The 16,698-nt window shown below is 42.4% G+C and overlaps 1 protein-coding gene across 1 annotated transcript in view; it reads left to right on the top strand.

Annotated features, from left to right (window-relative positions):
• The window catches only part of LOC106595792 (cytolytic toxin-beta), a 70,926-nt gene extending 54,509 nt beyond the window's left edge, over positions 1-16,417 (top strand). The window contains exons 2-3 of the mRNA XM_045712279.1: positions 12,963-13,074; positions 13,197-16,417. Coding sequence (XP_045568235.1) covers positions 12,975-13,074; positions 13,197-16,135 — 3,039 coding nt within the window. The 5' untranslated portion in view covers positions 12,963-12,974 and the 3' untranslated portion in view covers positions 16,136-16,417. The remainder of the gene's footprint in view (positions 1-12,962; positions 13,075-13,196) is intronic.
• Positions 16,418-16,698: the final 281 nt, after the last annotated feature.

A 16,698-nucleotide genomic window follows, 5' to 3' on the forward strand; every position in this document is an offset into this window, starting at 1 on the left:
GGGGTTTTTGGTCATTGTTCTATGTTAGTGTATTTCTATGTTCCGTCTAGTCGTTTTCTATTTCTATGTTTAGGTAATTGGTGTTGGGGCTTTCAATTGGAGGCAGCTGTTTATCGTTGCCTCTGGTTGAAGGTCCTATAATTAGGAGTGTGTTTGTCATGGGTATTGTGGGAGGTTGTTTTTTTGCATAGCTGTGTGTTGACTGTTTGTCTTCTGTTCGTTGTTTTGTTTCTGTAAATAAACATGAGCATTCACGTACCCGCTGCGCCTTGGTCCATTCACTACGACAGCCATTACAACGCTATTAGCTGCGCACGACCGCTAACTAGCTAGCCATTTTAACATCGGTTACACCACCGCTAACTAGCTAGCCATTTCACATCGGTTACACCACCGCTAACTTGCTAGCCATTTCACATCGGTTACACCACCGCTAACTAGCTAGCCATTTCACATCGGTTACACCACCGCTAACTAGCTAGCCATTTTAACATCGGTTACACCACCGCTAACTAGCTAGCCATTTCACATCGGTTACACCACCGCTAACAAGCTAGCCATTTCACATCGGTTACACCACCGCTAACTAGCTAACCATTTCACATCGGTTACATCTGCACGGTGTTGATATATCATTAAGTGTGATTAAGATTAATGTACCAATGGATGTGGAAATGGACTTTTACAATGTAGAACCAGTTAAGTGGTTATAATTGCCAATTGGGTAATTTAATAGTTCTGGGGGCCAAGTGCTTATTATGTCAGCCAATCTGATAGAGCGCCTGTAAGACAGATTCCATTAGGGTTTATCAAGGGAGGAGGGTGTTCAGATAGAACAGCCTTCTGGGTAATTACCTGTTGAGCTCCAGAGGGAGGGGTGTTCAGATAGAACAGCCTTCTGGGTAATTACCTGTTGAGCTCCAGAGGGAGGGGTGTTCAGATAGAACAGCCTTCTGGGTTATTACCTGTTGAGCTCCAGAGGGAGGAGGGGTGTTCAGATAGAACAGCCTTCTGGGTTATTACCTGTTGTGCTCCAGAGGGAGGAGTGTTCAGATAGAACAGCCTTCTGGGTTATTACCTGTTGAGCTCCAGAGGGAGGGGTGTTCAGATAGAACAGCCTTCTGGGTTATTACCTGTTGAGCTCCAGAGGGAGGAGGGGTGTTCAGATAGAACAGCCTTCTGGGTTATTACCTGTTGTGCTCCAGAGGGAGGGGGGTGTTCAGATAGAACAGCCTTCTGGGTTATTACCTGTTGTTCTCCAGATGGAGGGGTGTTCAGATAGAACAGCCTTCTGGGTTATTACCTGTTGTGCTCCAGAGGGAGGGGGGTGTTCAGATAGAACAGCCTTCTGGGTTATTACCTGTCGAGCTCCAGAGGGAGGGGTGTTCAGATAGAACAGCCTTCTGGGTTATTACCTGTCGAGCTCCAGAGGGAGGGGTGTTCAGATAGAACAGCCTTCTGGGTTATTACCTGTCGAGCTCCAGAGGGAGGGGTGTTCAGGTAGAACAGCCTTCTGGGTTATTACCTGTTGAGCTCCAGAGGGAGGGGTGTTCAGATAGAACAGTCTTCTGGGTTATTTCCAATCCTATATATTTAGGATCTCTACTTGTATATTTTGTAAGATATGTCAGTTTCATCTTTGGATCACCAAGACCTGTAAATAAAGTTTACACTCTGATCACATTATCAACCTGCCTTTCCTTCAGCTGATTTCATGCCCTTACCACAGCTACAAGGTCCATATTTCTATTCTCTCCTTCTCTGGCCTGCTGGGCTGTTCCACTATAAGACCTGAACCCACCTCTCTCTCTCTCTCTCTCTCTCTCTCTCTCTCTCTCTCTCTCTCTCTGTATCTCTCTCTCTCCCCCCACCCTCTCTCTCTCTCTCCCCCTCTCTCTCTCTCTTTCTCTCTCTCTGTTCTCTCTCTCTCTCTCTCTCTCTCTCTGTCTCTCTCTCTCTGTCTCTCCCCCTCTCTCTCCCCCTCTCTCTCTCTCTCTCTCTCTCTCTATCTCTCTCTCTCAGTGGTTAGATGGGAGGAGACTACTGGGCTGTTCCACTATAAGACCTGAACCCTCTTCTCCTCTCTCTCTCTCTCTCTTCTTCTCTATTCTTCTGACTGCAGAACGGAGGCAAAACTGGAGAAGAGGTAAGTTCAAATGGATCCTTTCTAACCTCATATTCGTTATCTCCAGGACCATACCAGTGTCTACATGTGGAAACAGGGGGTTTTCTACATTCTGTAGTCAAAATGAGGACAGGAAAAGGTGCTAAGTTTGTATTTTAAATATCGTCTGAATCTCAAACAAAACACTGATCACTCGAGCACTCGATACGCTCGTTCACGAGTCAAATACTTGTATTATTTTGTGCAGGGTTGGGGATGGATACAGTTACATATCACAATATTATCTTTAACGATATTATATACGTGGTTACATATCACAATATTATCTTTAACGATATTATATACGTGGTTACATATCACAATATTATCTTTAACGATATTATATACGTGGTTACATATCCCAATATTATCTTTAACGATATTATATACGTGGTTACATATCACAATATTATCTTTAACGATATTATATACGTGGTTACATATCACAATATTATCTTTAATTATATTATATACATGGTTACATATCCCAATATTATCTTTAATGATATTATATACGTGGTTACATATCACAATATTATCTTTAACGATATTATATACATGGTTACATATCACAATATTATCTTTAACGATATTATATACGTGGTTACATATCACAATATTATCTTTAACGATATTATATACATGGTTACATATCACAATATTATCTTTAACGATATTATATACATGGTTACATATCACAATATTATCTTTAATGATATTATATACATGGTTACATATCACAATATTATCTTTAATGATATTATGTACATGGTTACATACCACAATATTATCTTTAACGATATTATATACATGGTTACATATCCCAATATTATTTTTAATGATATTATATACATGGTTACATATCACAATATTATCTTTAACGATATTATATACATGGTTACATATCACAATATTATCTTTAATGATATTATATACATGGTTACATATCACAATATTATCTTTAATGATATTATATACATGGTTACATATCACAATATTATCTTTAATGATATTATGTAAATTCTTTGACTCTAATATCGTCATTTTGTTTTTGTGCTAATAGCATGTTAGCGCTAGTCGGCTGTACCTAGCTTGTTCTCCATGTTAGCGCTAGTCAGCTGTACCTAGCTTGTTCTCCATGTTAGCGCTAGTCGGCTGTACCTAGCTTGTTCTCCATGATTGCGCTAGTCGGCTGTACCTAGCTTGTTCTCCATGTTAGTGCTAGTCGGCTGTACCTAGCTTGTTCTCCATGTTAGCGCTAGTCAGCTGTACCTAGCTTGTTCTCCATGGCAACCTGTTAGCGCTAGTCAGCTGTACCTAGCTTGTTCTCCATGTTAGCGCTAGTCGGCTGTACCTAGCTTGTTCTCCATGTTAGCGCTAGTCGGCTGTACCTAGCTTGTTCTCCATGTTAGCGCTAGTCGGCTGTACCTAGCTTGTTCTCCATGTTAGCGCTAGTCGGCTGTACCTAGCTTGTTCTCCATGGCAACCTGTTAGCGCTAGTCAGCTGTACCTAGCTTGTTCTCCATAGCAACATGTTAGCGCTAGTCGGCTGTACCTAGCTTGTTCTCCATGTTAGCGCTAGGTGGCTGTACGTAGCTTGTTCTCCATGTTAGCGCTAGTCGGCTGTATCTAGCTTGTTCTCCATGGCAACCTGTTAGCGCTAGTCGACTGTACCTAGCTTGTTCTCCATTTTAGCGCTAATCGGCTGTACCTAGCTTGTTCTCCATGGCAACCTGTTAGCGCTAATCGGCTGTACCTAGCTTGTTCTCCATGGCAACATGTTTTCAGCACTTTTATTTTTATTACAGACCAAAACTTGTTTTCTCAAGGTTCTCTCTTGTCCCTCTGCAGCAGTGAGAAATATGTTTTGGAACATTAAATCGCAATAAAATCACAGTATCGAATCGCAATACATACATGTTACATCTAATATGTCCAAGCAGGAAATGTATGATTCTATATATTTTGATAGATTCAGAGTGTTTAATAATCACTTTTACAGGGTTGATGTCACATGTTCAGGATGAGATCACATGTTCAGGGTTGATGTCACATGATTGAGGTCACATGTTCAGGTTTGAAGTCCCATGTAACGGGTTGAAGTCACATGTTCAGGGTTAAAGTCATATGTTCAGGGTTGAGGTCACATGATTGAAGTCACATGATTGAGGTCACATGTTCAGGAATGAGGTCACATGTGCAGGGTTGCAGGTGTAATTGCAGGTTGCAGTGAAAATCTTAGGCTCCGAGCTCCAAGATGCAGGACTAAGGGAAATAAAACAATGAAAATGGTAATAAAAAAACACTATTGAAATAGACTATATACATCATAACAACTATAGTAGTGATGGATAAATACACTATATACATCATAACTGTAGTAGTGATGGATAAATACACTATATACATCATAACAACTGTAGTAGTGATGAATAAATGCACTATATACATCATAACTGTAGTAGTGATGGATAAATACACTATACACATCATAACAACTGGAGTAGTGATGGATAAATACACTATATACATCATAACAACTGTAGTAGTAATGAATAAATACACTATATACATCATAACAACTGTAGTAGTGATGGATAAATACACTATAAACATCATAACAACTGTAGTAGTGATGAATAAATACACTACATACATCATAACAACTGTAGTACTATATACATCATAACAACTGTGGTACTATATACATCATAACAACTGTAGTAGTGATGGATAAATACACTAAATACATCATAACAACTGTAATAGTGATGAATAAATACACTATATACATCATAACTGTAGTAGTGATGAATAAATACACTATATCCATCATAACAACTGTAGTAGTGATGGATAAATACACTATATACATCATAACTGTAGTAGTTACATATCACAATATTATCTTTAACGATATTATATACGTGGTTACATATCCCAATATTATCTTTAACGATATTATATACGTGGTTACATATCACAATATTATCTTTAACGATATTATATACGTGGTTACATATCACAATATTATCTTTAATTATATTATATACATGGTTACATATCCCAATATTATCTTTAATGATATTATATATGTGGTTACATATCACAATATTATCTTTAACGATATTATATACATGGTTACATATCACAATATTATCTTTAACGATATTATATACGTGGTTACATATCACAATATTATCTTTAACGATATTATATACATGGTTACATATCACAATATTATCTTTAACGATATTATATACATGGTTACATATCACAATATTATCTTTAATGATATTATATACATGGTTACATATCACAATATTATCTTTAATGATATTATGTACATGGTTACATACCACAATATTATCTTTAACGATATTATATACATGGTTACATATCCCAATATTATTTTTAATGATATTATATACATGGTTACATATCACAATATTATCTTTAACGATATTATATACATGGTTACATATCACAATATTATCTTTAATGATATTATATACATGGTTACATATCACAATATTATCTTTAATGATATTATATACATGGTTACATATCACAATATTATCTTTAATGATATTATGTAAATTCTTTGACTCTAATATCGTCATTTTGTTTTTGTGCTAATAGCATGTTAGCGCTAGTCAGCTGTACCTAGCTTGTTCTCCATGTTAGCGCTAGTCAGCTTTACCTAGCTTGTTCTCCATGTTAGCGCTAGTCGGCTGTACCTAGCTTGTTCTCCATGTTAGCGCTAGTCGGCTGTACCTAGCTTGTTCTCCATGTTAGTGCTAGTCGGCTGTACCTAGCTTGTTCTCCATGTTAGCGCTAGTCAGCTGTACCTAGCTTGTTCTCCATGGCAACCTGTTAGCGCTAGTCAGCTGTACCTAGCTTGTTCTCCATGTTAGCGCTAGTCGGCTGTACCTAGCTTGTTCTCCATGTTAGCGCTAGTCGGCTGTACCTAGCTTGTTCTCCATGTTAGCGCTAGTCGGCTGTACCTAGCTTGTTCTCCATGTTAGCGCTAGTCGGCTGTACCTAGCTTGTTCTCCATGGCAACCTGTTAGCGCTAGTCAGCTGTACCTAGCTTGTTCTCCATAGCAACATGTTAGCGCTAGTCGGCTGTACCTAGCTTGTTCTCCATGTTAGCGCTAGGTGGCTGTACGTAGCTTGTTCTCCATGTTAGCGCTAGTCGGCTGTATCTAGCTTGTTCTCCATGGCAACCTGTTAGCGCTAGTCGACTGTACCTAGCTTGTTCTCCATTTTAGCGCTAATCGGCTGTACCTAGCTTGTTCTCCATGGCAACCTGTTAGCGCTAATCGGCTGTACCTAGCTTGTTCTCCATGGCAACATGTTTTCAGCACTTTTATTTTTATTACAGACCAAAATTTGTTTTCTCAAGGTTCTCTCTTGTCCCTCTGCAGCAGTGAGAAATATGTTTTGGAACATTAAATCGCAATAAAATCACAGTATCGAATCGCAATACATACATGTTACATCTAATATGTCCAAGCAGGAAATGTATGATTCTATATATTTTGATAGATTCAGAGTGTTTAATAATCACTTTTACAGGGTTGATGTCACATGTTCAGGATGAGATCACATGTTCAGGGTTGATGTCACATGATTGAGGTCACATGTTCAGGTTTGAAGTCCCATGTAACGGGTTGAAGTCACATGTTCAGGGTTAAAGTCATATGTTCAGGGTTGAGGTCACATGATTGAAGTCACATGATTGAGGTCACATGTTCAGGAATGAGGTCACATGTGCAGGGTTGCAGGTGTAATTGCAGGTTGCAGTGAAAATCTTAGGCTCCGAGCTCCAAAATGCAGGACTAAGGGAAATAAAACAATGAAAATGGTAATAAAAAAACACTATTGAAATAGACTATATACATCATAACTGTAGTAGTGATGGATAAATACACTATATACATCATAACAACTGTAGTAGTAATGAATAAATACACTATATACATCATAACAACTGTAGTAGTGATGAATAAATGCACTATATACATCATAACTGTAGTAGTGATGGATAAATACACTATACACATCATAACAACTGGAGTAGTGATGGATAAATACACTATATACATCATAACAACTGTAGTAGTAATGAATAAATACACTATATACATCATAACAACTGTAGTAGTGATGGATAAATACACTATAAACATCATAACAACTGTAGTAGTGATGAATAAATACACTACATACATCATAACAACTGTAGTACTATATACATCATAACAACTGTGGTACTATATACATCATAACAACTGTAGTAGTGATGGATAAATACACTAAATACATCATAACAACTGTAATAGTGATGAATAAATACACTATATACATCATAACTGTAGTAGTGATGAATAAATACACTATATCCATCATAACAACTGTAGTAGTGATGGATAAATACACTATATACATCATAACTGTAGTAGTGATGAATAAATACACTACATACATCATAACAACTGTGGTACTATATACATCATAACAACTGTAGTAGTGATGGATAAATACACTATATACATCATAACAACTGTAGTAGTGATGGATAAATACACTATATCCATCATACATCAAGGAGGTGGGGGGAATGACCATAGGGGGAGTAGCAGCATTATCATTGAGGAGGTGGGGGAATGACCATAGGGGGAGTAGCAGCATTATCATTGAGGAGGTGGGGGGAATGACCATAGGGGAGTAGCAGCATTATCATTGAGGAGGTGGGTGGGAATGACCATAGGGGGAGTAGCAGCATTATCATTGAGGAGGTGGGTGGGAATGACGTTAGGGGGAGTAGCAGCATTATCATTGGGGAGGTGGGGGGAATGACCATAGGGGGAGTAGCAGCATTATCATTGAGGAGGTGGGGGGAATGACCATAGGGGGAGTAGCAGCATTATCATTGAGGAGGTGGGGGGAATGACCATAGGGGGAGTAGCAGCATTATCATTGGGGAGGTGGGGGGAATGACCATAGGGGGAGTAGCAGCATTATCATTGGGGAGGTGGGTGGGATGACCATAGGGGGAGTAGCAGCATTATCATTGGGGAGGTGGGGGAATGACCATAGGGGGAGTAGCAGCATTATCATTGAGGAGGTGGGGGGAATGACCATAGGGGGAGTAGCAGCATTATCATTGGGGAGGTGGGGGAATGACCATAGGGGGAGTAGCAGCATTATCATTGAGGAGGTGGGGGGAATGACCATAGGGGGAGTAGCAGCATTATCATTGGGGAGGTGGGGGGGAATGACCATAGGGGGAGTAGCAGCATTATCATTGGGGAGGTGGGGGAATGACACCATAGGGGAGTAGCAGCATTATCATTGGGGAGGTGGGGGGGAATGACCATAGGGGAGTAGCAGCATTATCATTGGGGAGGTGGGGGAATAACCATAGGGGAGTAGCAGCATTATCATTGAGGAGGTGGGGGAATGACCATAGGGGGAGTTGCAGCATTATCATTGAGGAGGTGGGGGGGAATGACCATAGGGGGAGTAGCAGCATTATCATTGAGGAGGTGGGGGGAATGACCATAGGGGGAGTAGCAGCATTATCATTGAGGAGGTGGGTGGGAATGACCATAGGGGGAGTAGCAGCATTATCATTGGGGAGGTGGGGGAATGACCATAGGGGAAGTAGCAGCATTATCATTGAGGAGGTGGGGGGAATGACCATAGGGGAGTATCAGCATTATAATTGAGGAGGTGGGGGGGGAATGACCATAGGGGGAGTAGCAGCATTATCATTGGGGAGGTGGGGGGAATGACCATAGGGGGAGTATCAGCATTATCATTGAGGAGGTGGGGGGAATGACCATAGGGGGAGTAGCAGCATTATCATTGAGGAGGTGGGTGGGAATGACCATAGGGGGAGTAGCAGCATTATCATTGGGGAGGAGGGGGAATGACCATAGGGGTGTAGCAGCATTATCATTGGGGAGGTGGGGGAATGACCATAGGGGGAGTAGCAGCATTATCATTGGGGAGGTGGGGGGAATGACCATAGGGGGAGTAGCAGCATTATTATTGGGGAGGTGGGGGGGAATGACCATAGGGGGAGTAGCAGCATTATCATTGGGGAGGAGGCAGAGTGAGGAGGGGGTTGGGGGACCAAGTGATATAAAGTACTTAAGAAAAACTACCAGTTAAAAGTTTTAGAACAAGGGTTTTTCTTTATTTTTACTATTTTCTACATTGCAGAATAATTGTACAGACATCAAAACTATGAAATAACACATATGGAATCATGTAGTAACCAAAAAAAAAGAGTTCTTCAAAGTAGCCACCCTTTGCCATGATGACAGCTTTGCACACTCTTTGGCATTCTCTCAACCAGCTTCACCTGGAATGCTTTTACAACAGTCTTGAAGGAAGTATTTTGACTATATTTCCTAGAAGGTTGGGCACCTGGAGGTTCAGCAGTGTGGCCCAATCAACCATTTCTGTGCTTAGGTTTAGTTAATGAGGGTAATGAAGTCAGCCTGTGTTCATTTTCAATGGGCGCGTTCCACGCTGACTGCATGGCTTGTGGTGCTGGTGAGGGCGTGGTGGGAGGGTTGGACCTTGACACATCTTAGGCGTCCCGCTAGCGGGACAACTTCCAGTTAAACTGGAGGGTGCGCAATTCAAATAAATCATCATAAAAATTATGGATATTAAACATTTAGGTACATATAAGTGTCTTATATCGGGTTGAAAGTTTAAATTCTTGTTAATCTAACTGCGCTGTCCGATTTACAGTAGCTATTACAGTGAAAACATGCCATGCGATTGTTTGAGGACGGCGCCCCACATCAAAATATTTTTCCACCGGCACAGGTTTCATAAATTCACAAATAGCGTTTAAATATTCACGTACTTTTTGAAAATCTTCCTCTGATTTGTCATCCAAAGGGTCCCAGCTACAACATGTAGTGTCGTTTTGTTAGATAAAATCCGTCTTTATATCCCAAAAAGTCTGTTTAGTTGGCGCCATCGATTTGACTAATCCACTCATTCAACATGGTGAGAATGGAATCCAAAAATCTACCCCTAAACTTTGTTTCAACAAGTCAAAATACGTTTCTATTTACTCCTCAGATACCCTAAAATGTAATCAAACTATACTGCTCAAAAAAATAAAGGGAACACTTAAACAACACATTCTAGATCTGAATGAAAGAAACTTTTTTCTTTACATAGTTGAATGTGCTGACAACAAAATCACACAAAAATAATCTATGGAAATCCAATTTATCAACCAATGGAGGTCTGGATTTGGAGTCACACTCAAAATTAAAATGGAAAACCACCCTACAGGCTGATCCAACTTTGATGTAATGTCCTTAAAACAAGTCAAAATGAGGCTCAGTAGTGTGTGTGGCCTCCACGTGCCTGTATGACCTCCCTACAATGCCTGGGCATGCTCCTGATGAGGTGGCAGATGGTCTCCTGAGGGATCTCCTCCCAGACCTGGACTAAAGCATCCGCCAACTCCTGGACAGTCTGTGGTGCAACGTGGCGTTGGTGGATGGAGCAAGACATGATGTCCCAGATGTGCTCAATTGGATTCAGGTCTGGGGAACGGGCGGGCCAGTCCATAGCATCAATGCCTTCCTCTTGCAGGAACTGCTGACACACTCCAGCCACATGAGGTCTAGCATTGTCTTGCATTAGGAGGAACCCAGGGCCAACCGCACCAGCATATGGTCTCACAAGGGGTCTGAGGATCTCATCTCGGTACCTAATGGCAGTCAGGCTACCTCTGGCGAGCACATGGAGGGCTGTGCGGCCCCCCAAAGAAATGCCACCCCACACCATGACTGACCCACCGCCAAACCGGTCATGCTGGAGGATGTTGCAGGCAGCAGAACGTTCTCCACGGCGACTCCAGACTCTGTCACGTCTGTCACGTGCTCAGTGTGAACCTGCTTTCATCTGTGAAGAGCACAGGGCGCCAGTGGCGAATTTGCCAATCTTGGTGTTCTCTGGCAAATGCCAAACGTCCTGCACGGTGTTGGGCTGTAAGCACAACCCCCACCTGTGGACGTCGGGCCCTCATACCACCCTCATGGAGTCTGTTTCTGACTGTTTGAGCAGACACATGCACATTTGTGGCCTGCTGGAGGTCATTTTGCAGGGCTCTGGCAGTGCTCCTCCTGCTCCTCCTTGCACAAAGGCGGAGGTAGCGGTCCTGCTGCTGGGTTGTTGCCCTCCTACGGCCTCCTCCACGTCTCCTGATGTACTGGCCTGTCTCCTGGTAGCGCCTCCATGCTCTGGACACTACGCTGACAGACACAGCAAACCTTCTTGCGACAGCTCGCATTGATGTGCCATCCTGGATGAGCTGCACTACCTGAGCCACTTGTGTGGGTTGTAGACTCCGTCTCATGCTACCACTAGAGTGAAAGCACCGCCAGCATTCAAAAGTGACCAAAACATCAGCCAGGAAGCATAGGAACTGAGAAGTGGTCTGTTGTCCCCACCTGCAGAACCACTCATTTATTGGGGGTGTCTTGCTAATTGCCTATAATTTCCACCTGTTGTCTATTCCATTTGCACAACAGCATGTGAAATGTATTGTCAATCAGTGTTGCTTCCTAAGTGGACAGTTTGATTTCACAGAAGTGTGATTGACTTGGAGTTACATTGTGTTGTTGAAGTGTTCCCTTTATTTTTTGGAGCAGTGTATAATAGTTTTTACGGAAAGAAGTATGTTCAATAGGAAACCGATTTTAGCAGGTGCGTCCTGTCTTCATGGCGCGCTCAAACACGAATTCCCAAGATTGTCCCTGTACTAAACCTAATATCTCTTATTTGTTTTTTGAAGTTACAAGTCAGAAACCTTGAACATAGACTGCTGACACCCTGTTGAAGCCATAGGAATTGCATTCAGGGAGCTTCAATATAACCTTATACATGCCATTCTAAGAGGATGTTCTCTAAAAATTTGATTCGGTTGTTTTTTTTCCTTTGGATTTTCTCCTACCATGGCTATTGTTTTATATTATCCTACATTATTTTAACATTTCTACAAACTTCAAAGTGTTTTCTTTCCAATGGTACCAATTATATGCATATCCTGGCTTCAGGGCCTGAGCAACAGGCAGTTAAGTTTGGGCACATCATTCTGGCGGAAAGTGAGAAAAAAGGGGCATAGCCCTAAGAAGTTTTAATGTGATGATACATTGTGGCCAATAGACAACTGTTTTTTATTTTCATTTTTTATCAATATTTTCAGGAGGTGACTGAACTCAAGCAGAGATGCATCATGTTATTCTGTTTGTTGTATTCTGACCACCAGTGGACTGAACTCAAGCAGTGATGCATCATGTTATTCTGTTTGTTGTATTCTGTCCACCAGTGGACTGAACTCAAGCAGTGAGGCATCATGTTATTCTGTTTGTTGTGTTCTGACCACCAGTGGACTGAACTCAAGCAGTGAGGCATCATGTTATTCTGTTTGTTTTGTTCTGACCACCAGTGGACTGAACTCAAGCAGTGAGGCATCATGTTATTCTGTTTGTTGTATTCTGACCACCAGTGGACTGAACTCAAGCAGTGATGCATCATGTTATTCTGTTTGTTGTATTCTGACCACCAGTGGACTGAACTCAAGCAGTGATGCATCATGTTATTCTGTTTGTTGTATTCTGACCACCAGTGGACTGAACTCAAGCAGTGATGCATCATGTTATTCTGTTTGTTTTGTTCTGACCACCAGTGGACTGAACTCAAGCAGTGATGCATCATGTTATTCTGTTTGTTTTGTTCTGACCACCAGTGACTTCCTACTATGGATCTTTGCTCAAACGGAACCTTGACTCTCGCAGCACTGGGACGGCCCTTCTCCCTGGGAATGCTGTATGACTGTCGCAATGATCAGCTCATTCCAGGTAGCACGCTTGCTCACTACTCAGTCAGTCAGTCAGTCAGTCAGTCAGTCAGTCAGTCAGTCAGTCATACCTAAACACAATGAAGTAACTGTTAGTGTTTGGTTTGTCTCCTCTGATTACAGGGCTGACTCTGTGGGACGAGGAAGCACTCAGAAGGGACATCATTACAACAGACGAGCCTTTCACCGACTTCAAAGTCATCACATCTGACTCTACAGCTGACAAATACTCTGTGTTAAATGTGAACGGCTCTCTCAAAGCAAGCTGTTTGGCAGGGCTGGTTAAGGTGGAGGGATCAGCTAAGTATTTGAAAGATGTTAAAGAGTCTCAGAATCAGGCGAGAGTCACACTTTGTTACACCACCACTAAGAAAAACAGTCAACTGTCCATGAACCAACTTGGGCAGGAACACATAAAGTACAAGGAGGTTTTTAAGGAAGGCATAGCTACACATGTGGTCACAGGTATACTTTATGGAGCAAATGCTTTCTTTGTGTTTGATCGTGAGGTCTCAAGTGGCGAGGACCGTAAAGACATTGAGGGAAACTTGAAAGTGAAGCTTAATAGCGTTCCCTACGTTTCTATTGGGGGTGAGAGTGATTTAGACAAGAAGAACACTTCTGAAACTAAAACCGAGAAGTTCTCTTGTAGATTCCATGGGGACGTTCTCCTGGAAAACAATCCTGTATCTTTTCAAGATGCCGTGGACACCTACAAAACCTTGCCTCAGAAGGTAGGTGAGGGGGTTCCTGTGCAAGTGAATCTACTTCCGTTAAAAGCCTTGGACCCCACTGCCGCCCAGATGGTTCGTCAGATCAGTGGAAGCTTAGTTGACCAATGGCAGACTGCGCTGGAAGACCTCAGTGAGCTGGAGATGAGATGCAACGATGCAATGAGAAGCAAGCCTGTAAAATACTTCAAGGAAATTGATGCCAAAGTGAAAACTTTCAAAAAACTGTGTTTCACAGAACATTTGAAGACAACTTTGGCGGACCTCCTTCCGTCTATTAGAGGGGGAGAAAAGGAAGAGAGGGTGTTGTCCGACTTCTTGAAAAAGCAGCGAGAGTTCCGTTTCAACAGCAACATCCTCAGTGAATGTATGGATCGCATTGAGAGAGAGATCAATGTGGTTGATCGGTTCCTAAGGATGATTACGGAGGACTACAGTCAGACGTGTTCCACCAAGATAGTCACATCGAATAGGGAACTTGACAAAGAGGTCTTGAACCCAAAGGTGAAGCTTGTTGTATGTTTCACTTTCACCTCTCTGGGGTGCGAGGACCCTATCCTGTCAGCTTTGAATTCCCAAAGCTCTGAGAACACACAAGCCTTAGTTCCAGTTAAACCGGATCTGACAAGATGGTACCACTCTGATAACATATTTGATGACATGGACAAGCAAGCTGGACTTTTCAAAGATTTTGCAGAAGCTAACAAAGAAGACACACAAACACGTTTCCTCTTGGCCTCCATTCCCAACAAGGAACAAGAAGGAGCCAGCATTTACCTTTATGAGAACGGATCCAAAAGAAACGAGCATTTGCAGCCTCCATCTAAACCTGAGAAGCCCAGAGCATGTGACAGAACTCACAACAGTGTGACGCTGGAGTTGCTCCCTCCTGATAGGGGAGCCCATGACGTCACCCACTACCTGATTGAATACTGTATTGATGAGAAAGATGGATGGAGCAGCGAGAAGACATCTGAATCTGATGCAGCCTACACAGTGTCTGGACTGCTTCCCAGTACAGAGTACAAGTTCAAATACAGAGCCGTGTGTTCAGCAGGCCTTGGTCCAGACAGCGAGGTCAGTAACATCATCAGAACCTTGCCTTCATGCCCTCCCGGTAAGCCTGAAATCAAAGCCTACTCCTCTGAGCTCATGGTATGCTGTCCAATGCCGTCTGTGATTGGACAAGGGGTCAAGATTCAGAACTATGTGGTAGAACACAAAGAGGTGCCAACAGAAGAGAGTGAAGAGAAGGCAGAGTGGATGAAGAGGACTTCCAAAGACAATGTCTGCATCATTACCGGACTGCAGTCACTCACAAAGTACACAGTGAGAGTCAGATACGACTGTGGTGAAGCTGGAATCAGCAAGTGGAGCACACCAGTCATCATCGCCACCCTCTCAAAGACCACACGATTGGCTGACGATGTTAAAGAAAAGAGTGAACTGAAGCACTCTGGGTCGCCGTCTGTTTATGAGATCCCCATGGAGACGATACAGACGGTGGGTAAAGTAGCCAGGCTCAGGTTTGGAGAGCAGAGTTCCAGGACTAGGAGGACAATCTATCTTGTGGGAGACAAAGACCAGGTAGTGGCTCTGATGATCAACTACATCCTGGGAGTTCAGTGGGAGAATGGGTTCCGTTTCAAGCTACCCCAAGATGACGAGGTATCTACAATGATATATGAAATCAATTACCAGGATGGATTTCAGATCCCCTTCTCTCTCACCATTATCTATGATAGACAAGACAAGTGTAGATCATTAGATTTGGACCAGATCAGGGTCAATGCTCTGTGCTTTGTGTGGGACGCGGCTGTGTTTAGGGATGTAGACTCTGAAGATTGTAAAGAAATGAAGAGATGGGAGAAGAAATGGAAGATGGTGAACCTGTTGACACATGCAGATGGCAGGCAACTCTTTAAACACATCGACACTGAGGACATTCCAGTTCACTTCCAGTTCAATCTGTCAGCGTTTACAGACCAAGCCAGGAGAAGCCATGATGATGGTGATGGAGTCATGATGATGAGGAGTCGCCATGACTTGATGAGGGGAATCCGTGACAAGATGAGGGAAATGAGGAGTCACCATGACATTATGAAGGAGATGAAGGATCACCATGACATGATGTGGATGATGAGGAGAAGCCTTGATGATGAGGACGATGACCATGATGGTGATGGTGGTGATGATGATGGTGACGATGGTGATGACCATCCTCAGTTTGAGAAGATGTTCTGGGATGCAGATATGGGGAGTATGAAGAGGTTTTTCAAGACCTTGTTGAAAATGGAGAGCTCATGTTTGCTCAAAGACCTGATTGGTTGAATACAGACACATTGTGGTAATTTATTTAGCAGGGCAACCTCACCTTGTTATCTTCTTGGTGTCCATAAGGCAGAGAAGAGACCTCTCCACTTTTGACCGTCTAAAGGCTATTGGCCCTTCATTTCCTTTAGTTTCCTTATACTGTTCTACTGTTCTCCTGTTCTACTGTTCTAGTGTTCTACTGTTCTCCTGTTCTACTGTTCTACTGTTCTCCAGTTCTCCTGTTCTAGTGTTCTACTGTTCTCCTGTTCTACTTTTCTCCTGTTCTCCTGTTCTCATGTTCTCCTGTTCTCATGTTCTCATGTTCTCCCCAGTTGTTTTGGGATGTCCTCTACTGTTCTACTGTTCTCTACTGTTCTACTGTTCTCCCCAGTTGTTATGGGATGTCCTCTTTTGAGCCTCCCTTCTGGAGTCCAGCCAGGTGTTGTCTGTCTCAGAGATGTTCTCGTCTGGAGTCCAGCCAGGTGTTGTCTGTCTCAGAGATGTTCTCTTCTTCATACTGCAGAACCATCCATCTCCATCATCTTAATGTAAAGGGTGACCTCTTCAATGTGTCGTACCCG

Source organism: Salmo salar, unplaced genomic scaffold (genome assembly GCF_905237065.1).
Source record: "Salmo salar unplaced genomic scaffold, Ssal_v3.1, whole genome shotgun sequence".
Taxonomy (NCBI): domain Eukaryota; kingdom Metazoa; phylum Chordata; class Actinopteri; order Salmoniformes; family Salmonidae; genus Salmo; species Salmo salar.